This window comes from Chaetodon auriga, chromosome 3 (genome assembly GCF_051107435.1).
Source record: "Chaetodon auriga isolate fChaAug3 chromosome 3, fChaAug3.hap1, whole genome shotgun sequence".
NCBI classification, from domain to species: domain Eukaryota; kingdom Metazoa; phylum Chordata; class Actinopteri; order Chaetodontiformes; family Chaetodontidae; genus Chaetodon; species Chaetodon auriga.
This window is the reverse complement of record NC_135076.1, coordinates 9995621-10021441: the sequence shown is the minus strand read 5'-3', so window position 1 is coordinate 10021441 and position 25821 is coordinate 9995621. Positions and strand designations below refer to the sequence as shown.

General features: G+C 40.9%; 2 protein-coding genes across 5 annotated transcripts; one reads left to right on the top strand and one right to left on the bottom strand.

Moving 5' to 3' along the window:
• Positions 1-131: 131 nt before the first annotated feature.
• mcoln3b (mucolipin TRP cation channel 3b) lies at positions 132-5293 on the top strand. 2 transcript variants are annotated; one of them, XM_076726984.1, is made up of 14 exons: positions 132-298; positions 899-1119; positions 1208-1375; positions 1761-1914; positions 2002-2077; positions 2161-2257; positions 2535-2634; positions 2770-2882; positions 3291-3440; positions 3560-3661; positions 3923-4045; positions 4203-4409; positions 4569-4702; positions 4930-5293. In XM_076726984.1, the coding sequence occupies exons 1-14, from the start codon at positions 286-288 to the stop codon at positions 4967-4969; spliced, it is 1698 nt and encodes a 565-aa protein (XP_076583099.1). In that variant the 5' UTR covers positions 132-285; the 3' UTR covers positions 4970-5293. The 2 variants fall into 2 exon arrangements, with proteins under 2 accessions (XP_076583099.1, XP_076583098.1); XM_076726983.1 differs by lacking the exon at positions 132-298 and adding an exon at positions 391-476.
• On the bottom strand, positions 5261-23991 carry LOC143318569 (G-protein-signaling modulator 2-like). 3 transcript variants are annotated; one of them, XM_076726981.1, is made up of 15 exons: positions 23878-23991; positions 16866-17087; positions 16401-16536; positions 15879-16018; positions 14585-14708; positions 14263-14378; positions 13305-13460; positions 11706-11814; positions 11279-11444; positions 10864-10961; positions 10253-10432; positions 9337-9499; positions 8097-8282; positions 7896-8011; positions 5261-6386 (listed from the first exon to the last, which is right to left on the bottom strand). In XM_076726981.1, exons 2-15 carry the CDS (start codon positions 17084-17086, stop codon positions 6222-6224), a joined length of 2076 nt encoding a protein of 691 aa, XP_076583096.1. In that variant the 5' UTR covers position 17087; positions 23878-23991; the 3' UTR covers positions 5261-6221. The 3 variants fall into 3 exon arrangements, with proteins under 3 accessions (XP_076583096.1, XP_076583094.1, XP_076583097.1); XM_076726979.1 differs by lacking the exon at positions 23878-23991 and adding an exon at positions 18931-19326; XM_076726982.1 differs by lacking the exon at positions 23878-23991 and adding an exon at positions 18931-19326 and having other exon boundaries at positions 6291-6386; positions 9417-9499.
• Between the last annotated feature and the right edge of the window lie 1830 nt (positions 23992-25821).

The following is a 25821-nucleotide window of genomic DNA, read 5'->3' as shown; positions in this document are numbered from 1 at the left end:
TTACAGAAAGAATAGAAAAAACATTGTCTGACAGAAACAAGAGCCAATCACATCCCAACAATGGGATGACGTTGACGATCGTTAAAGTTACCTGACATACAGTTTGAGGAGTTAGTCCACGAGACAACAAACTCCGGAAGCTCAAACGAGTGTAATTAGCTTATTTTAGCCGTGACTCTGACAGTGAAACAACAATTTAAGTAGGTTATGAATTTTAATTAGAACAAGAGCACAACGCGCGTGCCGCAGACGACAGGTGGACGCAATTAGAAGTTGATTAACCTCATGCGGAGTGTTGGTAAGCAGACCACTGGCTAATTATGTGTTTCATTTCAACACTGTCCACCGTTCACTGGATCGACAGCATATGATTTTAACTCTAATGCGACGAACGATGAATATTTAATCGTTTGCCGCAATGGAAGCTGATCAGGTCTCCGACTGTGAGCTGCTGTGTATTATTCAACAATGCTCAGGTACACCTGACTTCATTTCCTTCTTCCTCACAGACTAACTGGTAACTCAAGTATTTGCTTTGTGTGCCATATGTCATGTTGTGATCCTGCATAAAACGAGGTAGACGAACCTAGAACATTTCTCGGCAGTACTTTGTCAGACACACCTTTACAGTCAGAAGCAATTTAGTTCAACAGTCGTGCAACAAATCTAAACTTTGAAGCTTTTAATGTTCAGTTTTTGTGAATGCAGCTAAGTGCTTTTTGGTTTTCATGAAAGTGAGAAGTGTTTCTGTTCTACCTCATTTTTGTTCCCTTCGTGTATGTAAATAGCTGGGAGAATATTAGAAACAGCACACCACGGTCTCAAACATTTTGTCACAGTGTGTGATGTATTTCATTTCTTTATTGCATGACAGTCACACATGTTTAATAAATTGTAGATATGGAGGAGTCCAGTGACTTGTACGATGAGTATGAGACAAATGACCCCTCTGACTGGGCAGACCACCAGCATCACTGTGAGGATATGGACGATGCGGAGTGTCTCAGAAGGAAGATCAAATATTTCTTCATGAACCCCTGTGAGAAGTATCACGCTCGTGGGCGAAAACCATGGAAACTCATGCTGCAGATCATCAAAATTGCCATTATTACCATCCAGGTAGTGATCTCAGACAAGACCTGAACAGCTGTTAATCGTGTTGTTTCGCCTCTCTGCTGACAAATACCTCCTTTTCCCGTCATCCCAGTTAGTGTCTTTTGGGCTGAGTAACCAGATGGTTGTCGCATTCAAGGAAGAAAATCTGATGACATTCAAGCACCTCTTCTTGAAAGATTACGTCGATGGAGGCATGGATACATATGCTGTTTACAGACAGGCTGATGTTTACGATCACGTCGATTACATCATCGGACAGGTAGTTGAATGCTTTCCTTTTCTTTTTACTCACTCAATTTTGGCAAGGAGCACCAAGAGGGCACTGAATATTTACTGGAATGTGTTACTGGAGTGTGAGTTTTGATCTTGTGACTCAGTACATTTTTTCTTTTGCTTTTATGTTGACTGCAAATGATTGTTGGAATTTTATAACTGTACATGCTTATACAGCCAAAAGCCTTAACAGCTCCCATGGTGAGATGCAGCATGTCATGGGATTGGACTTTGTTCATGTCATTCGGATCTGTCTGTTTTGTGTACACTGAGTGCATAAATCTGCTGAAAGAGGACAGTTCGCCTGTACTGCTACTGTTCCTTCTCCACCCCAAACTGGACTATTTCTATACCTGATTTTTCATTTCTAGTATGGACGCCTGCACAACATCACAGTGGGCAACCACGAATATGAGAAAAATGGCACTTCGTACACCCCCCTGTCACTGTGTCAGGACTTCTACAGAAATGGTTCCATCTTCCCCGGAAATGAGACCTTTGAAATTGATGCCCAAGTGGACACTGGTGCGTATGCACGGGTGTTTGAGTTAAACACAGAATTCTTAACATTTGACATAACCTGTTTTACATCTTGTGGCTTCTATCCAACAGAGTGCCTTCAAGTTTATCCGGTTCATCACACATCACTGCAGGAAGGACTTCCACATTTTGAATTGCATTTCAAAAGGTTTGCACATGAATCATTTTCCTCTCTTGGTTTTGTAAATGCTGTGAAAACTCCTCTTTTAATGTACCTGCTCTGTCTTCCAGGATGCTCTCTGTCAGGATCACATTTGTTCTCAAGGCCATAAATCTACAGACAGTGAGACATCGAGAGCTGCCAGACTGCTACGACTTCACTGTCATTGTATGTCACTCGTCTCATCCCATCAGACTTTGTCTTCTAAAAGCGGTGATGTGACACATCTGATCGCTGCCGTAACGGTGGCAGTGATTCCATGTGACACCACACCGGTTCACACAGCTCAGGCAAACTGAAAAATGAAGTCAACCGTCAGTGTTTATTTAATGAAACCACGTTGAGGACACAAACCTGGACAGTCTCAGTAGGCTGTTTGCCTGGCTAGTGAATATTTATTAGCTATTGGATTTTCCTCTCTCAAACACAATTGTCTGGTTAACAGATCACTTTCAACAATCAAGCTCACAGTGGCAGGATAAAGGTTGGCCTGGAAACTGATGTGGACATCAATGAATGCAGAGACTGGAAAGTCACTGGAGCGTGTAAGTTTTCGTAGTTGCGTTTCAGTATGTACAAAGGAATCACCTGCGTCGCTTTCAGCCCACGTCCATAAAATCTATTTGAGGATGTTTGTCCTGTATCAGATGAGAGTAAGTTTAATTTATCTGTTCCTTCAGCTGCTCGAAACATATACCTGACTGTGCTGTTCGACTGCCTCATCATTATCACGTGCATCACCTCCCTCACCCTCTGCACACGCTCAGTGATCAATGGGATTCGGCTGCAGTTTGTAAGTAAACTGATAAGAAAACACATTTTTGTTATCTTAGGTGTATAAAAAAAAAAAAAAAAAAAAAAAAGTATGATCGTCTGATACATATCTGTTTGTTGTGGTTCTGTATTCATAAAGTGGAGGTAAATTAATGTCAAAAACCTTTTTACACCCCCTTTAAAGTCAATACAGAATATTGTGGAAGTGTTATGTAATTCTGTGGGATTATTGGGACTGGGCTTATTCCTGGGCCTGTACCCTTTCTTGTTCCTTTGCTTGTTGCGTGGAGTGCTTACATGGGCCTCTGTAGTCAGTGCATCGCTGTGTATCCTTACTGGATATGTTTAACTAACTAAAAAATGAAAAGCTATTTCTTTACAGAGGTTTGATGTAAAACTCACCTGCGTTTCCCTGCGTTGTTAACAGGAGTACACACTGTACTGCAGGAACCACTGTGATAAAGAAGTCCCATGGTCGGACAGGCTGGAGTTTGTGAATGGCTGGTATATCCTGATCATTGTTAGTGACACGCTGACCATCATCGGCTCCATTCTCAAGATTGAGATCCAGACTAAGGTAACATGGGTTTTCAGCATGACTTGAGGTCGAGCAGGGTTCATGGATCCATGGAATTCGTACTCGGAGGTATTCCTTCAGTCCATTGAGTCCCAATTTTAAAGATCTGTTTCTTTTAGGTCCTCACGAGTTATGACGTGTGCAGCATCTTTCTTGGGACTGGCACCATGTTTGTCTGGATTGGGGTCATCCGCTACATGGGCTACTTTAGAAAGTATAATGTAAGCAAAATTCATCAAATACACTACATGCTCATTAGTTTCTAAGTTGAGTGTCACATGTGGTGCAATCATTTAAAATCCTGTACAATACAAATACAAAAGTGTTCATATTTATGAAAAGTCTGCAGCTGTGATGAGGGATGCGTGTATGATGTGGGATGTGTTAAAAGGATAAGCTCCTCTTTGTGCGCGGGTTTCCAGATGTTGTCTTCAGTGCACTTTTTTCAGGTCTTTTCCCAAATGTTCTGTGGCTGTTTTCAGATTCTCATCCTGACACTCAGGGCAGCTTTCCCAAATGTTATCCGTTTCATCTGCTGTGCTGGAATAATCTACCTGAGTTACTGCTTTTGTGGCTGGATTGTCCTTGGCCCGTATCATGAGAAGGTAAGGAGTGTTGACACAATACAAAGAAAAGTCTGCTGGATTTTTACAAAAGGCTGAGCAGAAAAAAGAAATCAGTTCTACTCAGGTTCTGTTACTTTCAGTGGTTAATCACAAAGGACAGGTGAGAATAAGCTTTCGTCTCTTTGACTTCTTTCAGTTTCGGACCTTGAACACGGTGTCAGAGTGTCTGTTCTCCCTGATCAACGGAGACGACATGTTTCCTACCTTCAAGAACATGAAGCAGAAGAGCAGCCTGATGTGGATTTTCAGCAGAGTCTACCTCTATACCTTTGTCTCGCTCTTCATCTACATGATCCTCAGCCTCTTCATCACAATCATCACAGACACCTATGACACCATCAAGGTGATGTTTAAAGTACAACTACCTCGAAGTACAGAACTGGACTAAATGTACATAGTTACATTCCACCACTGAAGCAGAGTAATGTTTGAGTAGTGGATGTTGCCGTTGACTCTGCCACACTCTGTGCAAACTGTCACTTTTCTGACTTGCATCATGTAGCAGCAGCAGCAGAGTGGAATCCCGACATCAGAGCTGCAAAACTTCTTGTCTGTGTGTAAAGATCTGCCAAACTCTGGGGTGTACAGACTCAACGAGAACAACAACAGCTGCTGCTTCAACAGCTGCATCACCAGGTAGGTCAAATGCAGCTCCAGTGCTACCTGGTCATTTTATCCTGCTGGGAGTCGAATATCATCGATATCCTGGCATTCATTTTTCTATGCGGGAACGTTAACCCACTCGGGCGGCCCTTAGCATGAAACTGGGGGTGCAAGAACAGTGTATCAAGCGCTTTTTAATACTCTTTGTAGTTAGACAGAACATCAAATAGAATCTAAGCTGGGCCATTTTCTTCTTTCAGGTTGAGGAGGCATGAGGAGAGGCTGACTTCAGAGGCATAGCAGGCCTTAACTGAGGAGACGCTGACAGGCTATACTGTGTAAACTATAACCAAAAAATTAATGTGCATGTTATACTGTTATAGTCATAAGATCCTTTTCTCCCTTAATAATTGGCCCCAGGTTTGCTCAGGTGATTGATTTTAAAGTGAAGGAGCTTTTCAGTGCTAAAAAGACGCACTGATGCAGAGAACAGTTTGTAAATACAAGTTATTTATATTGATACGCAGATAAAAGAGTTTGACACTGAAATTTAAAAATTGTATTGTTTTTTTCCCCAAAGCAGGTCACTTGGAGGGAGAACCCTATGTTGTACACTAAGGATAATGAAATCAGGGTAAAATAAATAAGTTTGAATGTAAATTCATGAGATTTTATTTCTCCATTGTCTGGATAGGTATCAATATAAAAGCTAAAACATGTCTTTTTTTCCCCTCACACTAGTTCATTCCCTGTTAAATCTTGTTACAACAAAAACAAAGTCTATTTCATGGCAGTAATAACTCCACCCATTCAACCTTTCACAATGTGAAACGGGCAGTCTTTAAGTCTTCAAAAGCAATATCAAGAAGCAGATTCTTTAAATGGCTCCACTCGTCACCAGTGCAGTAGTAAAGGTGATTGTGGACCTTTATTTCCCCAGAGAGGATTTGTCCGTTGACTCTCTGAGTTATTGTTGAAGTGGTCTGAGATCAATTTAAATCAAGATGTACCACTTTGAAAGACTTAATGTAATTGTAGATGGGGAGAACAGGCTGTGCAATGTTCCAGTTGTCTTAATAGGCTCTGAGATAGGTTCATATAATGTCTTTCGTCCATCATAAAGTAGAAATCCCTTCGGTTTGGTTTACAGTACCTTTCGTCTGAACACATGATACCTCAACCCACAGTTTGAGTAGCTTGGTGCAAGCCTCCAGAGTTGGCAGATGTCACTGCTGGCACAGAGGTCTCTGATGAAAACGAGCAGCAAGGGCACCGCAAAAAAAGGTGACAACCCAGAGACATGGCCAGATATCTAAAAACAAGTCCATGAATCCTGAAAAGCCACATTTCCCATGATTTTGCAGTCACAATGATCAGTTTTGTATCGATTGATACCTCAACTCCTTTTAGTCTCACAGGAATGTTGTCAAGACAATCCAGAAAGGCAGGAATCAACAGTACTGTGGGTTACAAAAAAAAAAACTTCATGAAAAAAGAAGCTCGGTTACTTCATCTGTTATCCTGAGACAATAAGAAAAAGTCACTGGTGGAGTCAGTCTGGTTTGGATTGTGTGACACCAGGCGGCAGGACTCGCTGCTCCTCCATTCTATTGGACTGGGAACGCAGGATGAGACTGAAAAAATCCTCATCTGGAACAGTTGGTCCCTTATTTGTAGATGGTGGAGCAGCACATCTCTGATCGTTCAGCCGGGAGCCCTGAAACATTGAAAAGAGAAGGTACAGTAATATTGCCACGTCTCACTACTGTGTGTGTGTGTGTGTGCGCATGTGTGGGTGTGGTCGTGGGTGTGCATATGTACATATGGAGGGTGGGAGGGATGAGTTTTCTGTTTTCCTTTATAATGTTTTTAACTGCTGTAAAGCACTTTGTGTTGCATTTTATCGTGTATGAAAAGTGCTGTATAAATAAAGTTTGATTTGATTTTGATAAGTTGATGCTTATCAAGAGCAGTTTGGCACGAGTAGCCGTATACAGTAAGCAACACTGCCGCAGAAGGAAATTAAATGAAGTCTGTTCAGTATTTTACATTTTGTACGAGCACTTGAGATCTGTAGAAGGAAATAATTGTACTTATTTGGGTGTGATTAAGTCAGTGTTTCTGTTTAGAGAATAAACACTCAGTTTAAATTACTGCCAGAAAAATGATTAAATCAAAATGCATTTAATTAATGCTACAATCCATGAAACAATGTGAAACAGAGCCTTGTACATCAAACTTTAGAGCAAATGAGCACTTGGCTCAGGGTAAAGCCAATTGTTTCCCATCATGCACTGAGCCTCTGTAGTATGGGAGGAGCAGCTGCAGCGCCTGGCTCTGTAAACTGCAGCCGCTTGATCTCATGAGATTACCGCTGCTGCCTCGAAGAGACACTACAGCAAGTCGTGTATTACACTGAGCCAGACTTCACACACTAAGACACGGGCCTTGCTTATCTCAAACCACCCAACTGCTTTGTAATAATATACCAATGACACACTGGGTGTCTTTAAGCTGTTATTTTCAGTGATCTCCTTGCAACCACTCAGGACTAAGTCAAAACACACACAAAGGAGACAAAAAAGAGTCTGGCTCAGGTCAGAAATAAAATAATGCAGTGAGTTATTTCCAGCCTGTGGAATTTGCAAATCGCCATGAACTGAACCCTGCAATTACATCTCTACACCTCCCCACTGTGTAAACAATAATAATTACAGTAAGTGGGTTTAACACTCAACAAAACAGTATCTATGACTGTCAAAGTGGCTGAGAGGGATGTAGGTCAAGCTTTAACAAGTCTGTAATTTTGCAATATCTTCCAACAGGTTTCCTAGAAAGAACCATGTAATGTTGTACTTATTATATGAAAGCTAGAGAGTTGTTCAATTGGTGCACTTCCACCGAAACAAATCCAAATAATTGCTAGTGTAAACCTGGGGAGTCTTTTAGTCGGTGCACGGCAGCTCACGTCAACATGCAAAACCATACACTTCAACATACATGGAGAATTAAGTTTCTAATCATACTAAGGGAATACTGAACAAATATTTATTTGGCTTTTAATGGATCAGCTCTTTGAAAGAAAGTTTTTCTCCTCATAATTAGTAAGAAATGATGTAGTTCTTTCCTGAAATACATTAGGAAATTATTCAGAAATGACATGCTGGTAAAATAAGGTGTTACCAGAATCTGAAACATGACAGTATACTGGATTTCCTTTTCTCACCTGGCACTTCACTAGCATGTCGAAGAAGACATCGTCTCCCTCAGGCTGCTCAGCGCTTGCCTCGAGACGACTGTACAGGGAGGGTGTGTGAGGGGTATCTGTACTGGAGGTGGGGGCTGGAAGGAGAAATTGGTATTTGTCACAATGTGAGCAGTGATATGGAGGGAGATGACAAATGTGCAGTAGTTTGTATTTCATTACCTTGTGCTTGGATTTGATCTGTGCTGGAGGTGGAGGGTGTATGAGGCGGGCTGGAGGTGCTGAGACGTAAGCCAGGAAAATTGCTGAGGCTGGCTCGTTGGTCGTCCAGACGACGGGCCTGGGAGCTGGCCAGCAGCTCCAGGAAATGACCAGGATCCTGCAACGGTGTTTCGCACTCCAAAATAGCTAGAAACAGACAGTTATCTGTGGGTGACTTGTAACAAACAAAGGATGATAGTGATGTGCATTTACTGCTATACCCAGTTTTTGTTTTATATACAAGGTACAGGATGTACAGGAAACAGAGCACAAGAGTTTGAGAGGGATGTTCCCAGGTCACACTTATTCTATGAAACTTAAAGCAACACGCCACCCAAAATCTTTTGAACATCAAACACTCCCCACAGACTTGAAAGGCTGCTGTAAAAAAACTCAAAAAACCATAAAATGCAGTGTCATCCTTCATGGGGGACGAAGGCTGTTAGCTTAGATTCATGACCACTACAGAGGAGAGCAACAGCAACCAGTTTTCAGGATGTGCAAAAAAAGGGTCCACAGAAGCTGCTTTGCTCATTGAATGAAGGGTGAAACCAAAACATTTTACATTAAAGTGTGGAACTTTTGTCTCCCCCTTCTGGCAGTAAAATTAATAACACAAACACTGTTGACGAGCTTATGACCCGTCACAGGTCCTGCCACACTCCTCTGTGTTGTAGCCTGCTCGCCGGCTGTGGCTTCTGCTCCGTTCAGCTTTGGCAAACCAATCATTGTTGTCTGATGTAAAACGCATCATTTCCAGTGCAGCAGAGCGGCAAAGTCACCACAGACGCCAGATTTTAAAAACCTGTATCCTGTGAAATACAGAGATTTACCCAGTGGTGATAGGCTTAATCAGCACAGTGTGAACTCTTCTGGCGAGGGCCCGAATGTAACAGATGTTCATTAATATAACAGTCCAGCTTTAACCTTTCCAGGCTAGAAGCGGTGAGTGTTTGATACTGGATGGCGCATCACTTAAAGTCATCTCATTAGGACACGACACAAAGGATTAATCACACAATGTTTTATATGTAGAGGACACATTTGTGGACATGCTGCATTCACACCATGGACCTTAATAAAGACCTTCATCACGTACAACTTTCTTTTAAATGATTTCCTCCTTGTAAGATTAGTCAGAAGATGGTACTATTGGAACATATGGTGTGAACACAGATGAGAACACAAGGGGCTGACTCACATTTCCTTTCAGCTACAGGTGGGGTGGAGGAGGGAGAGGAGTGAGTAGGGATATGGCTCTGGCCATCCAGGAGGGAGCACCTTTGGTCGTCCATTCTGTTGCCCTGGAAACGAGAGAGGAGGTCGAAAAAGCCGTCCTCTCCAATCGTGTCCCGTGATCCTGGCTACAGCGTTGAAAAAATAAACACACATAATAGAACGTTAGGAAAGGGCTTCAGATAATTAAGGTAATCAGGATAGCTGACAGGCTTTCAATGCAGACATTCAAAATACAGGAACAAACTAAAACGATGTGCTGTCAGTTGACAAATCAACAACTATTCTGAAGAATTGGGAGCTGTTACCTCACACTGGGACACTGTGATCAGCATTTTCTACTAACAGTCAATGGATGAATCCAAAGAATACTCAACAGATTAATCAATAATTAAAATAGCTGTTAGCTGTAGTTCTTTTTTTTTTTTTTTCTTTACTGGAATCAAAATCACTTCCAAGGGGTGAAAGCTGAACTTGGCTGCAGAGTTTGTAAAGTTACTGCTTTGTTCTTGTGCATCCACCTTTAAGATACCCTGAGGGCGAAACGTCTTTGACACCACTGTACAGTTTGTAAAGCAAAATGGTTTACAAAAGCATTCAGATTTCATAAAAATGAACTTTTTTCGTATTGACTTAGCTGAATGTGAGATTGTTTTGGAACACATGAGTCAAAACGCTCATCTCACATGGCCACACAAACACATTTCCTCCTACAGGCGTCATACTGCATGTGAAACAATCTTTAGGAGCGAGGCTGCGTCCTAGGATACATGTTTCACTTTAAAAATTTCCTTGAGGGTGAATCATCACCGCACATGACTCTCTTGTGGGTTCCACTAATGTTATGAGTGGGCAGGTCATTGCACTGCATTTGGAAACACCTTAGGAGACACTGGTGCGTCATGCTCAGGAGCAGGGTGCTGGATTTCATGCTGATCTTTAGAGGATGATTCGTTGTTCTTCTGCTTCTTGCTTTTCAGCCGGTGGAAGAGGAAGAGCTTAGTCGAGGCCTTCATCGTGTTATTTTTTGAAGACCCAGGGAATACTTCCTCGTCCCAGTCCTGTATATTCAAGGTGCATACAGACAGATCATTTTCACTGAACATTACTGACTATTGTTAACACTAGAGGTTGGGTGAACAGCATCCTGGGGTAAAGTGAAAGGTATCACTGTTCCAGTACACTTCAAGTTCTAAATGTCTGTGAAGGTTTCTGCTTACTGTGGCCTACATGTTCCTGAAGCTTTACCCATGGCTGATTTAATTAACTTTACATTATTAAAATGTAAACATTTGCTATGCATCAAATTCACCTACGAATACTTTAATGCCAGTTTATGAAAAGAAATGAACCATATCATTTGCCACATGAATTACTTATCAAAAATTATGTTATTTTCATATGGTTACATAACCAGAGGAGCACTTAAATTTAGAAATCAGTGTCAGCAACTTCCACTGGGTTGTGCCTTGTGAACTAGTTTTGTACATACCGGATGTGCTGATGAATCTCCAGTTTGATTTTTGTCAGGACTTGTGTTCAGTTCCTGGTTCTCTGCGCTGCCTCCTCTCCTTAATGGAGATTTGGCCCCTGGAAGAAAAATATAAATTCAACAGTGTGGTCACATGTTCTAATATTTATAAAGCACTTCCACAACTACAGGACAAAAGTGATTTAAAAGGTGCCCTGTGGAGTTTCCTTATACACAAATAAAATTTATGTTTACATTCAGTGAAACTCGATGTATTCGTCCCTCAGGTCTGACAAACATGCCAAATGTATTTCCTTCCTCACAAATCATTTGCATTTCCATAGGACAGAATTTTATATCTCTAAATGTGTGCATAAAGAGCATTTTTTCTTGCAAACATGCTGCTAAAAAGGCAATTTTAAAAGGGCAGATCTACCTGAGCGGTTGGGGTAACCATGGAAGCTTGCTGTCAGACCAGAGCTGTTAGTGCTGGTGTTGCGGAAGATGCTGGGGTGGAGGTTGGAGTTGGTTTTCAGACCTACGACCAGCCGTAAGTCTGACAAGTTCATCCTGGCTGTCACCTCACCGCTTTTGTCTCCAGTCTGCAACATCACCGCCAAATTTAATGTAAACAAAGCTCAGTGTGAGATTATGACTCCAAAACAGACAAAACACACGACTGCTAAGTGAGATTCCTTTTTACTCGTAGTGTGTCTATCCATAAAAATACTGAATGCATACATAGATAGATACCAGGAAGCTATTATTTCCTGCTGTTCCTCACACAACCAGTAGAGGGGGGTGTGGCCTGACGACAGCCACTGACTGGATTCTGAGGGAGGAGGTGAACCATAAACAGTCACCTCTTTGGCAATTTCCAGATGTTTCTCAGCGAAGTACATGGCTTGCTGATGATTCCCCAGGGCGGTGTGGGCATTTCCTAGACTCCAGTATGCTCTTCCTTCACCGACTCTGCAAGCCAGACACAGAGGGAAACAGGCTGAGCAAGTTCAAATGAGATAATGCAAGAATGGGAGGGGCATTCATCCAACTATCACACAGTACAATCACAAAGATCTGATGACCTAACATGAGCTTATACTCATTTCACAACAACAGCTGGTATTCAACCATTATTTACTACCGCCCTCTCACGTCTGTGTAGACAGTGTACAAAAATAATCTATTATTTTAGAGAAGAATATCACAGACTCCTACAAGAATATTTGTAGTAAGTAAAGAGACATTTTCAAAACCATTAATCACACTCCTCCTTTTACAGCCCATTCACACCTTTTAAATAACTTGAATGACAACGTGGCTGTGCAAGTTTATACCAGAAGTCTCGGTTCCTTTTCCCGAGACTACAAAAGTGGAAAGGTAGGACCACTTGGAATAACAGGATTGCCTTGTGGGCAGAGATGAGGAGGAGATGCCTACATACACTGACTTTATCTGTAAAGTGAAAAAAAGTTTTAATGTTTAAAGTTGTCAGGCTGACAGATCTGATCAGCCTATTTTTATAGTTGATCAACCAGACACGCCAGATGGTTTGTTCCACAGAATTATGTGGGAAGGTTTTCTTGGAAAATGTTTGGAAAAGGTAAAGCAATTAAAAAAAATAAAAATAAAAAAAAAATAACTTGGCAGGTGATTGGATGAATCATCTGTTTATCTGTTTATCACCATCTATTGCAAGTTGAAAGTCAATAGCTCAGAGTCAGTATTTCTGACCTCCAATCTAAATGCGTCCCAGTGCATCTGCTCAGGAAAACCTGGACGTGCATACAAACTGATGTTTGTATGGAAAGTCTCTAACCTTCACAAGCATATTAGCACACTTTCAAGGAGACAGGAGGAGTGGCCTAGTACCACATTCTTGCAAAGATCTATCAAGCACATATCAGCTGATGGGAATGGCAGCTGCATAGTTTTTACAGCATATTTCACAACACAGACACGACATAATGTAAACACTAATGAAAAGATAATTCTGCTTACTGCTCACGGTGTACGCCACCATACTGCTGTGATGTCAGGTGTGTTTACGTTGGCAAATTGAGACTAGACGGATCTTGCTTTTCTGCACTGGAGGACTTTTTTCTTTCTTTTTTTGTAATTCCACAGTACAATGGATTGTAACAACAAAGGCTAACTTCAACCAATCACATCAATGAACCATATGACTTAGTAGGGGAGTGCTACCAGCGGTGCCAGTTGGTAAATCAATGGCATCTAATAGGTGGTATTGTGTGTTAATGACATTAAATCCCACAAACAAAACCCCAAATGCTGTTTCCTTGAGACTTTGTCTGCTTTTCAGTGTTTTTGCTGTTAACTGTAGCTTCATGGATGTTAGCAGGTAATCAGTTCAGGGGCCACCCACATTCAAACTGCACATGCTCATACTTCAAAGACAGTTTAGTGGAAAGCTGACAACAAATGGCTTTTATGGCTGATACCTGTCATTGAGGTCCTGAGCAATGACCAGATGTTTGAGGTGGTAATCAATGGCTCTCTCATAGTCTTGAAGTAGTGTGTAGGTGTTGCCCAGGCTGTAACAGGCCTGAGCCTCCACTGCTTTGTCCTTCAGAAGCCTGGCCAGCTGCAGAGTCCTCCTGAGGGCGAAACAGAAGAGGAGGAAGGTCAAAGAATGTCTAGGGTGGGAGCAGGAGAATGGAAGCTATCTGCTCCTTTCTTTTCTTTCTTTGTTGCCATTTTTCCAAGGATTTCAGTATCTAAAAATGCTGGGAAGGGAAAGGGATTTGAACTTTTGAATTTAATCAACTTCTGCTCCTGAACAACTGCTCATCTGTCGTTGTGATAAATGGCTGTACTGTCTTCAGAACTTGGTCTTCTTCACAAAACCAACACTTTCCTTGAAGTCCCCCTATTTAGCATGTATAAGCAGTAGTCAAACATCTAATAAACGGTTTATAATACACTAACATATATAATGTAGTTGTGCACAGATTTAAGGATATTTTAAGTTGTTATTAATGTACAGTAGTTACAAAACAGCAATTCTGTCACAGACCAATTATTAAATGGTTATATGCAGCTTAGAAATGCTAAATGGGGGTCATAAAGTAAAGTGCCAACAAAAACCGATTGGTGATTGCTGGTGTGATGAACCATTTACCCAGAGGGGATCATTTCAGTATGATGAGATTTTTCATTATCTTACTGACTCATGGTTGGGTATTCATAAGTGATTACATCCTCTCGATTCTGTCTCTTAAGCTTTTAAAAGAAGAAAATAGGAAAAAAGTATTTCAGGATCAATGTTAAAACTGTGCTAAAATGAAAAATAACAGCAGCGTGCCAGTTTTGACGTTAGTTACGATGATGGCATAAACAGATATCTGCCAGTGACCATCAGGACGTGAGAAAGGCATCAAGCCTCAATTGTTTACTCACTTGTAATGACCAGCCGCCACTTCAAACTGGCTGAGGAATATGTGAGCGTTGCCAAGGTTACAGTGGGCCCTCCTCTCAGCAGACTTATCCCCAAACTCTTTAGCGATGAGCAGCCGCTGACAAACAGGACAAACAGTAGTGTACATATTACTACCGTTAAGGTCAGTAATCAATTCAAACGCAGCCTTCATGATGACGGGATCAGACAAAATGAAAGTTTATGTGGATGAAAATGTTGAGTGTAGGCATCACAAAAATGTAAGAATACATCTTGAAAGCCACTTTTGAAACTTTTGACCTTCAGTGCAAGTTTGGCTCTTACCTTTTCATGTGCCGCTATTGCAGTTTCAAAGTCTCCCAACAGATAATAAGTGTTGCCAAGGTTGCCATAGGTACGACCCTGGGCTGCCTTATCCCCTAACTCCTTCACCACGCACAGGTTTGCTCTTTAAAAAGGAAAAGAAGAAAGAAAAAAGAAAACACAGTCACATATGTTATGGTGCATGTACACTTGGACACTTTGTTGCTTTGTGTTTTTGGGATTTTCAGACAATGTAAGAGCCCAGGACAGTAGACAGAATCAATCCTTTCCCTGTGATGAACAAACTGGGCTGAATATTATATATACTTTGACACTGATTTCCAGAGTTAGTCAGTGATTAAAGTATCAGTGCCTGTTAGTGACTGACAAAGTTTGATATTTAGGTTCAAAAGCCAGTAATTGGACTTTGAATGAAAGATAATTTTGTTGAAATACAATTTTCACGGTCAAGACAGAACACTCAGCATTACACGTATATACTGCAATACTACTCATGTCTGCGACAGGTTGGAAAATTTATTTTCAGCACTACTTCGTCAGCAACTTGTTAACACTACAAAAGAATATAAGTTGATGCAATCATGGCATGGCAACTTACAGTGTGTTATATCTGATGTCTGAGGCATCTGGCTGGCAAATTTAAGAAAAGTAACCACGTAACAGCTTTCCAGCATCTTACTCAAGGAATAGTACAGCAGGTGAACTGATGAACTGCGTGCATTTAGGATGATAGAATATGAATATGGTACTGAGAATGATGTGACTAGAATTCATGTAAAAAGGTTTATTTGGCCAGCTGAGATCCAGAATTCTACTGTTGAAACTGGATGACATGTCAGTCTGGATGAAGACAAGCAGATTGTCTAAATGACTGATTTATACTGATTTTATCAATAAAATATGGATGATGCACAAAGACAGAGTTGGCTGTTCACATATGAAACGTTTAAATTAGTTTGGGAGAAGATTAAAAAAAAGCTCTTTGTCAGGATAAACTGTACGCTTGTAGCAGTTTTTTTCAGTGTACAGTTCATTGGGATTTCTTTGCATAAACAGATTTCTTTTTCTTTCACGTTTGTTTGCGTACATGTATTGCCAGTATATGCAAGTTTTGTAAAATGTCTTGTAATCACATGTTGGTTTGCACAGGAAAACAAAAACAACTCATTACACTAACAAGGTTATTGTGGGGTTCAAACCTGTCACTCTGCTGTACTGCCAATTTAACAATCAAGTCACTTCCTCAGGGCAAAACAATGTCAATGTTTTGTAGTAAACTGAGATATCAACTTACTCATAGTACTGCGCAGCCTTCCGCAGGGCTATCCTGGCCTCCTCCGAGAACTCTCCTGGCTCGGCTCCAGTCCAGCAGATGCCCTTAGCCTTGGCGTGGTAAACGTTCCCGAAATTATACAGAGCTCGAGCCTGCCCAACCTACAGCACGCACAGCAGATTTTTACAGACGGAAACCAGAGTGGCCAGTGCTGTAATTACATACTTAAAATACACTGACACCAGCCCTGCCTGTTTGCATGTGGGCTGGCAAACTATTCTAGATGCTGGTACATCGACGCTCCGCAGTCATCGTGGAATCCACAATCATTCTGCGGTTGCAGAGTATGTCATGTGGCCTGATTGAAAACTAATTTGGATCCATTTATTTTAATCAAAAGGGCCTTTTAGTCATTGAGTGAACTTTGTATTTACATAACAGTGTAAAGTCATCCATTTTCATTTGGCTAAAATAAAAGGGCTGAAGGAATCTTTCACCTACACCTAAATAACTCTCTTGTTGTGGTTCTAAATTACGACCCACCTTATCATAAATGGCTCTGGTGATATCCAAATGTCTTTGGCAACAAATCACTGCTTCATCATAGCGTCCCAAAAGCTTTAATGTATTCCCAAGGTTGCCACTGGCTTTTGCCTCACCAGGCTCATCACCAATTGTTCTGGGATTTCAAAGGAGAAAAAAAACCCATTAAGAAATAATTAGACTGGAATATTATTGGATTACTGAAGTGTATTTGCACGAAAACACAAGAGGCAAGAAAGTAATTTACAGCCGCAAACAGCAATACTGCAGAGTCGAGTAGCAATTTAATCATCGGGATAAAAAAGTATTACCATTTGTTCAGGTTATATTGTTTAGTCTCAGATTATTTGCTTTGGACTTGCATAAAACTAGGGTGCACAGTCACCAAAACTCCCACCATCAGGAAACACAGGTGGATACAGTTTTAGAACAAATTAATATCAAGGCTGTGAAACTGTCCTGTACCTGGTAAGCGTGAGGTCATGCCGATGGTACTCCAAGGCTTTGTTATACTCTTGAAGATGAAAGTAGGCATTGCCCAGCTGGCTGTAGATGGCGCTAAGGATTTGGAGGTCCTCTGTTCCAACTTGGATGGCAGACTCGAAGAAGGACACACCGGCACGGTAGTCTCCGGCCTTACAGAGCCGCTCACCTTCCAGAGCCAGGTCCAGACAAGATGACTCCATCCTGCAAGGAGGTGACGACTGTAAGTCCAACTCTTTGACTAAAAGTCATGATATTGTCCAAATACTTTGCCACAGCAGGAGGATTCCAGAGTTTCCTCACTCCAGATTTGTTTAACAAAGGCTTTAAACGAAACACAAAGTACAATCAACCATTGAAATGCGATTAATAAGAAAAAAGAAAAAAAAAGCCCCATCATTCTGTCTATATTGTTTATTTTATATTTTTGTACCAATATGTGTTCAGTCTTTTGTTTTTTTGTCTTCTTCTCTTGTTTGAGCTGTATGCCTTTTTTCCATCAAGTGCCAATTTCTTGTATGCGCACACACACTTGGCCAACAAAGCCAATTCTGATTCTGATTCTGGTTCTGACTAATCTGCAGATTTGTGAATTAATGTTCTGCTGATGAACTGTTCAATGAATGTACTTGTAATTGCTACAATTTTGAACAAACATATACTTATCCCAGAAATTTTCATGTCCATAGAAATGAATCAAAATCAGGTACTGTATGTATTAGCAACTGTAACGTAAGGCTGTCTTCTGTGTGTAGCATTAAGCCAATCAGCCTGATGCTTAGATCACTTGAATGAGTGGTTGCACAAGCTCCTCTTAAGCCTGAATGTCTGTCTCACTGCTAGCATTCACATTCAGATGCAGTGACAGCAAATGTCAAGCAGAGAGAAGTCCAGACCACGTGAAGTTGGGGACAAGAGCTGTAAATCCAAAATAGGACGGCGCATTTCCTGTCTATCGTGAGCCCGAGAACTCCAAAATTACCCTGGAATGAAAATATGAGCCTTAGATTTAACCATGAACACAAAGTAAACTCAGATGTGTCTGTGGTGAGGACTACAATTTTATAAACCTCCACACCCTTCCTACAAAATAAGACCATCCCTTTGCGGCAATGTCAAACCGCCAGTAATGGGAAAAAAAACAAAAAGAAACTTCAGTGCATGCATGGGATTACGTCATAAAATTGTAAAACAAATCCAGTCATGCATGGGTGCACAGGTTTTCCATCTACATGACTGTGAGTAAGGACAGCCACCATTTACTTCATTTGTAGCATGCAGTTTAATGTCTTCAGATGTCATTTCAAAAGCTGAATATTCTTCCTTCCAGTTGACTGATCCTAAATTTGAACTCTCTGAAAAGCATTCAGACCTAGAAAGAGGTTGTGTTCATCGACTGAATTCAAGTGCTTTTCTTCAAAACATACAAAAATTAAAAATGCTAACCTGGGATATAATTTGAATTGTCATGATTTATGGTTTGCCAGCATGAATTTCTATTTTAATGATGACAGGCTTATGATTGAAGACTTGTCTTCTGATATCTGTCACTGTCACCCATCAAAGCAAGTAGGGGTTAGGCATGCAGCTCTCAAAGACTGAGTGAGCACTTCCTTCTAACCTGACTTTTGAGCGCCCCCTGAGAGACCCAGTATTAGGGCTCCTAGACAGACAGCACCTCCTCCCAGTCTGTGTCTTTACCCCCGAGCAAACTCTAAAAATGCTTTGGGTTAGTGACGGTGAAGTTTGGGGTTAAGGCCTACCGCTCCCTGCATGCTGTGCTGCTGAACTTAGAGCTTTCTAAACTAAGAAGCTTCCTCATCTCCATTCAGTGGTGCTACTTTTTTTTTTTTTTATAGCTTGACACAATTACAAAGTACTGACATGGTTGCTCCTTGGATTGGCTTTCTATGATGGCATACTCAGGCATGTTATGCATCTGCCATGACTAATATTTAAAGCTAAAAAAATAAAGTAACAGGCTTCCTGACATCTAACAGAATCATTTATTACCTTGAGTCAATGTGAAGTGACCGGGTTCACATACCTGTTGCCTCTCCCCATTCTGATGCACTCGAGACAATTTGACACGACGGACATTTCAAGCTTCTCAATCACTTTCTGGAGCAAACGCAGCTCTTTCAGCACAACAACCTTTACATTCTCTTCCTTCACGTGTATACACATAACGCACACAGCCACAGTGTCCCAATTACATGGAAATAAAGAAAACACGTCTCCCTTGATCTGCTGCCGTTTCTCTGAGCGCTTTGCTAACCTGAGCTAACAGCATAACAAAGGACTTAATCCGCTCAGAGTTCACATTGACCTGAACAGTCAGGTGCCAGGGGCGAGAGACCTTTGTTTAAGCGAATTAACACCAGGTAGTTAACAAGCAGAAATGAACGAAGAGAGAGTGGTCACCTCGGTTGTCATGTCTAGCTGATAGTCATATTCCTCTAGCGCTTAGCCAATGCTAACCTGCATTTCTAAGCCACCTGATGGTGTCTGTCACTTCCAATTAGGCCAGACCTCAGTGGTAATTATAGCCACTTTAAGTGGCTCCAGTGAACCCTAAGGCTATTTGCTCAACACTCCATGAAATAATCATTCAGCAGCAGGCTGCCTGGATGGTAGGACTTCTTCTATTGACCCCTCAAAAATAATTTACCTGCATGATACATTTTAATAAGATGGTTTATTCATCATTGGACTTCCATAATTCTGAATGATTTATTCGGGCAAATCCCACAGAGACAACAGAATAATGTATTAGGGGGAAAAAAAAGCCAGAAATAAAGTTACACCACATCACGATCCCTCATCACCACCACATCACAATCCCTTCCTTCTACAAAGCTTCTAACAACTCAGCTGTAGTCAATCCGGAGAAATCCACTTTTCTAAATTAACTAAGAAGTCTGGTCCAATGTGCCCTCTAGGGGAAGAAACAATGTTTTGCCTCACAAGCCATGTGACATTAAACCTGCCATCTCAGTTGGCAAAAAGCCAGCTCAATCATTATATAATCAGGGTGAATTTTGGGAATAACCTGACCTTGGTGCATGACGAACTATTTTAGACTTATAAAAATCAGATTACGGTGTCTTCTAAATGACTTTTCTCTAACAGCAACTAGAACCGCAGAGTGCAGCTGCTCTCATGCAGTTTGTTTTCTTTGCTTGTGGGTGGGCACCAACATTTTAAAACACACCTGACATCTTTCTACTATCTCCTATCTGTAAAAGGTATTGCCGTTAGTGTTTACGCAAGAGACCAGCAAGTATCTGGTTATCAGATTGTGTTACTAACCTGCAGGCCAGTCTGTTGCCTGAATGCAGAGAGAGGAATTCATTCAGAGCAAAATGTGCTGAGGGTACTTGACGAGGCTTGTATCTAATACCTAACACTACAATGAAGTGATGCAATGCATGCCAACTCTACACTACAATGACAACACAGCCTGCAATCAGGTGCAAATTCTCACAACGGTTTCAATCATGCAATGAAACATTTACATTGCGGTTATTAAGGACCTCCTGTCGTCTTCTCTGCATCCATTAGCCAATACGGTGTCATGTTACTGACACAGAAAAACTTTGAACAAACTGTTGGTGCTTATCTTCACATCTACATGGACGCAAAAATCTGTAAATATACCTGTAAAATAAAGTACAGGCAGGTTTTACTAAAACTAAATTTGAAGAATAAAATTCTGGATGGTATTTGAACACTTAACTGTTATTGTCTGATTAACACAATCACAACAAACCATCACAGAAGACTCTGGAAACCAGCAGACAGTCACACGTTTAAGTTGTAACCACAGAATTTTGACACTTTTGCTTAAAAAGTTGATTTGACTATAAATTAATCATCAAAATTGCTTCGATTAAGGGTCCATTTTTGTTGATGGACTAGTCAATTAGTTGACTGTCTGTGCTCTGACATACAGCCTTCCTTTGACGGACATGAAGTAAAGTTACCTGGCCTGTACACAGTGCAGAGAAACGCTGCCATACATGACAGTCAGCCTTGCAGTCCTAACAACATCCTGGGCGGGCACAGTCAGAGAATTAACCACATGACGGATCCCTGTCAGCTGCCAAGCTAAAGGGAAAATAAGGAAAACTGACAAGGAACCTCCACACTACACACCATCATATGTGAAAATCCTTGGGAAAGACTGAATACTGCCATGATTGGTTTCCATTGGACAATGCAAGATTTCATTGTCAAACCCTCTCTGTCCCACACCAGCAGCATCTTATTTCATGAACAAGTTTTCTTATGATAGTAAAATTTATCTTTTTGGATTTTGAAACAACACTTTTACAGGACCAGTGTGTCAGATTTAAGGAGCTCTATAGGCAGAAATGGAATATGATATTCATAATTATGTTTTCATTATCATCACCCCTGAATGAGAACCGTGTTTTAGTTACCTTAGAATGAGCTCTTTATATCTACAGAGTGGGTGAGGCTTCTCCCATGGAGTCCACCATGTTGCACCGCCATGTTTCTAGACAGAACACATTCTGGTTCTAGAGAGAGCCATCGTAGGTTCTCCAACATGTTTGGAAAGGGATGGGTGAGGGCTTAAATCCTACACACTGGACCTTCAAACACCCTATTTCAAAGACCAACATTTTACTGTTTTTTATAAAACATGTGACATTTCATAGGAACAATTAAAAGGTTAATCAAGAACAAAACTGGCAGACTAATCTTAAGTAAGTGTTCACTGAACATGGCGATTCAGACTAGTCACTTCCCAATTTTGTTCAAGAAAATACTGGCAATTTAGTGACTCGAAATGTGGCTGGTTTGCTGGAAGTATCTGTCTGAAAAAGGGTAGACTGTGACTCATTCCGATCACTGCGACATTCAGATGATGTTCACCTGCTATACAGAGCAGACTGAGTGCCAAGGAGTGCCAAGAAAGCCCACGCCAGCCTCACCAGCCATGTCAAAACAGAAACCTGACATTAATCAGACCGTGCAACATTTTATCCTCTTTTCACATTTTGGTGATCATGCACGTGCTGTGAGTTTTTTGTTTTGATATGTTTTGTACATACCGCTGCAATGAGCTGTGCTGGACTTGTTTGCCTCCCTGCTGGCTTGAACGAGTCTATAATGCTTTGACCTCATTCACTGGCTGAAGTGTTTTCACCCAAAGAGCTCCAGCTGACTGCATGATTTTTTGTTGATTGCATCACCTTTCTAAACTCTAGACAGTGCAGTGTGCAAAAATCCCAAGGGTGCAGCGGTTTCTGATGCAGGGACCACAATGTCTGGCAGCAATCACACCATCATCAAAGTCACTTCAGCTCTCTGTAATATTTGTCAAACGGTAACTTCACTTTTTGACCTGTCTACGTGTTCACTTTTCCAGTAGTATTTGTAACATGTAGCTATCAAAGTAAAGAAAAAGAAAAGCAGCACATACTGGCACGTCACAAAATATGGTGCAAAAATGACAGTAAAACACTGCAGTTAGCAGCGCACTGAAAAAAAAAAAAAAAACACTGACAAAGGGAATAGCAACAAAATTGGGACAAGCATTTAACTCTGCTGTTACATTTGCACAGTTTGTTTTCACTGCTTCTGGCTTCTGACCATGTACAAGCTTATCAATATATCATATATAATATTATATAATATATATAATTTTATCAATAAACAAACACTGAAGGACATGCTCAGCAGGAACTGAGATTGATGGCCATGTAAAAACGAAAGAAAAACTACCAAATGCTTTGCGTTTCACTTTTGATTTCATCTATATAAATCAAAATGTTATGGAAATATAATGTTATCTAACTATCACCAGTGTAGACCTCTGAACTGCGGAGAGGAATGCATGTTTGGGTCCTTTGAAAATAAAGTGAGAGCAATTAGCTGTGATTCATAATTCCTATGGATCTAAATTACAGCCCTGCATCAACATAGCAATGACAGACCTATGACCAGCAAACAGGAGCGTGTGTATGCTTGTCATAGAAGTTTGAAATCCTGCACAGCACGAACGGGCCAGGTGTAAGAAAACGGCACAACAACAGTTTCTTTACCAGCACCTGCAACACTATACGTAAGTGCTGTTACTTGACTTTCTGAAGTACTTTCTTTAATAGAAGGATGATTATGTGTGTGGAAAACCACAAATAAAGAGTATCATAAGTATAAACCTCTCTTTGCTCTGACTAACAGAGTTAGTCTGTTTAGTCACACATGCTCATGGTAAAAGACCCAAATGTGGAATCCTAAACCATAACTATTTCAATATGAATACGCCCAGCAGATCCCTCTCCAATTAAGTGATTCTCTGTAAAGTGACAACTATTTTTTTTTCTTTTGAAGAAAGATGAGAAACCATCATTAGAGACTCAGCCCCAGCCCTGCATGGGAAAAGAGGTCACAGGCAAATTTAAATGGAAAACTGGGCTGCAACACCATCACTGCAGGCCACTCTGTAATCATGGCCTCTCTGAACTAGTCAAGGAGCACTACCAATAAGAATACACGGAAAAATGTAAATGTGTAGTAAAGCTAACGAGGACAGATTTCATACTTTTAATTAATGACATTTTTTGTTCCTGCAGTTCTGTTTTTAAGGAAAACCAGGGAAGCTGCAAGTTATTCTTTCAATTATTACCAGTGAGACCTCGTGAGGACTTGGTGGTGATGACTGTTTGGGAAATCTACGTTAGTCCAGCGCAGGGAGTGAGTCAGTTTATCAAGAACATGCCATCACATGCTCGCTGTCTGACGGAACAACACATCATTAAGTGGCGAGACATATCAGTCTGTTAATATAAAGACGAAGTCAACACCGGGTTTAAACTTTAAAAAGGCTACACAAGAGATGAAAATAACGTTACCACCAAAGGTAACGCAGGGTCGCTTTCACTGAGTTGGCTAACATTACTGTAGAAGTAGAGCACGAAAACAGGACTAACACCAAAACTTTTCAGGCAGTTGTTTCACCTACCTCAAACTGAAGTGCCCGAACACACCACGAACATGGCTTCAGCTTCAGGGAATATTAACACCAACTTAAAATCCTCTAAACTAATCTTTCCACCCAGTTGTTTACTACAGTACCGATTCTTCCATCTGGGAGGAAGATGACTCCGCTGTCTCGGGAAGCAGAAGTTGAAGAAGCCACTCCTCGCGCTGAAAATCTGCCTCCAATTAGGATTCTACGGTTGGTGCCTTCGAGTGCCATCGGAAATTTTGACATCGAGAAAGGAAAGCGCAATCGATCAACCAATCAAATCTGTAGAATGGATATGAAACACTTTCAGTGTGATGTTTAAGGGGTGGAGGAAAGTTGAATGTACTCATCGATGATCATTTTTTTGCAGTAACACGGTGCAAACGCTCACAATGCCTGTCGTGATAGTTTAATTTGAAGATCTCTCCCGCCCCCTGTCGCGTAAAGTGGCTATGTGCTACTCGACTTCTAAAACACAACAGCTCCTAAAAGGTTTTGAACTTAGAGAGTGACAAATTCCGCGAAACTCAAACTAAGAGCAGCAAGAGGTTTATCAAATATTATAAGATTTCAAAATAAAACACTTTATGTGTAAATTGCCTTTTGCTAATGGTCTAATTTCCAAAAGCATCTAACAAAGTGAGTCAACTAACATTTTCAGGGTCAGTAATGACCTTCAAGTCTTGTGTGTTACTGGGGTTTTATGAATACTGAACATGAACCCAGCAGGGGTCTAGAATAAAAGTATGCTATTCAGAAATATACATGGGCAAAATGTATTGACACTATTTCTTCCAAGCCAAAATTTCATAGGCATTTACACCTTTGTCAGTCTCCTTGATCTCACTAAGCCACACAACAGCAGTGTCGCAGCCTCTCCCACTTTGTCTTAGGAAGGCTGTTTTCACCTTTTTTCACTCATATTTCAAACCACCTGTCCTCTCTATCAAAAATGTGTACTTTGCTGTCCTCAGAGGAGTTTCCACTGTCCTTTAAATGAAGACAGACTGCTGCGTCCTGACCCGTGGGCTGTGCTCTATCTTAGTTGTTTCATCTCCTGATGTATAGGTCTCTGTGGTTGTCATTGCTGTACTTCACATCACTTATGTTTGGTGAGTTGTTGTTATAGAGGGTAAGTTCCCGACTAGGTGGCTTTGAAAAACATGGGGATGCTGTGTTTATTGAAGGTCAGACTGAGTGACACTCCAGTCATCTATGAGATGACTTCACGTCACATCTCCACTGTGGATGGTCCACTCCTTCTAAAAGCTCTATTTTCTGTGTTGACAAAGACTCACTTTAGGTGGTTTCATGCTTTTAAAGCTTTCCTGAGATGCTTGCACTTGTCTTTCGCCTCAGTGCTATTCGGCCCCGTGGTGAAGTGTCCTAATAATAAACCTTGACGTTTCCTCTGCTTCACTGCACGTCTCTGTAAAGCTGTCGCCAGTCAAGTGGCCACACTCAATGACCACTTAACTATGTTTGTAGTCCCTCACAATTCTATTGCATCCTATCGCAGTACTTTTTGCTTATCTCACAATAATTTTCTCTAAAACTTGCAAAATGATCTTCTGTAATATTTAGTGGTCACTCAGTTTCCTTAAAACCTTTCATGGCAACTTCAAAGAAAATTGAATTTAACTGATCCATTATCATGTTGTAGTTCAATGTGCTTCATGGGAATTCAGTGTGTGGGTTATAAGAAAACGCTGCTGCTAAATATTCTATGGCTACAACTAACAATTTTTCATTAATTGACTGATCAGTTAGAGTACAAAATGTCAGAAATTAGTTAAAAATGGCTGTCACATTTCCTAAGAGCCTACATTCATGTTCCGTTTTGTCTGACCAAAATCCAAATATTCAACTTAGAAGAATAAAGACACATAAGAATCACATTTGAATTTACAGATTTGTCTTGTTCTTTAAATTTCTCTT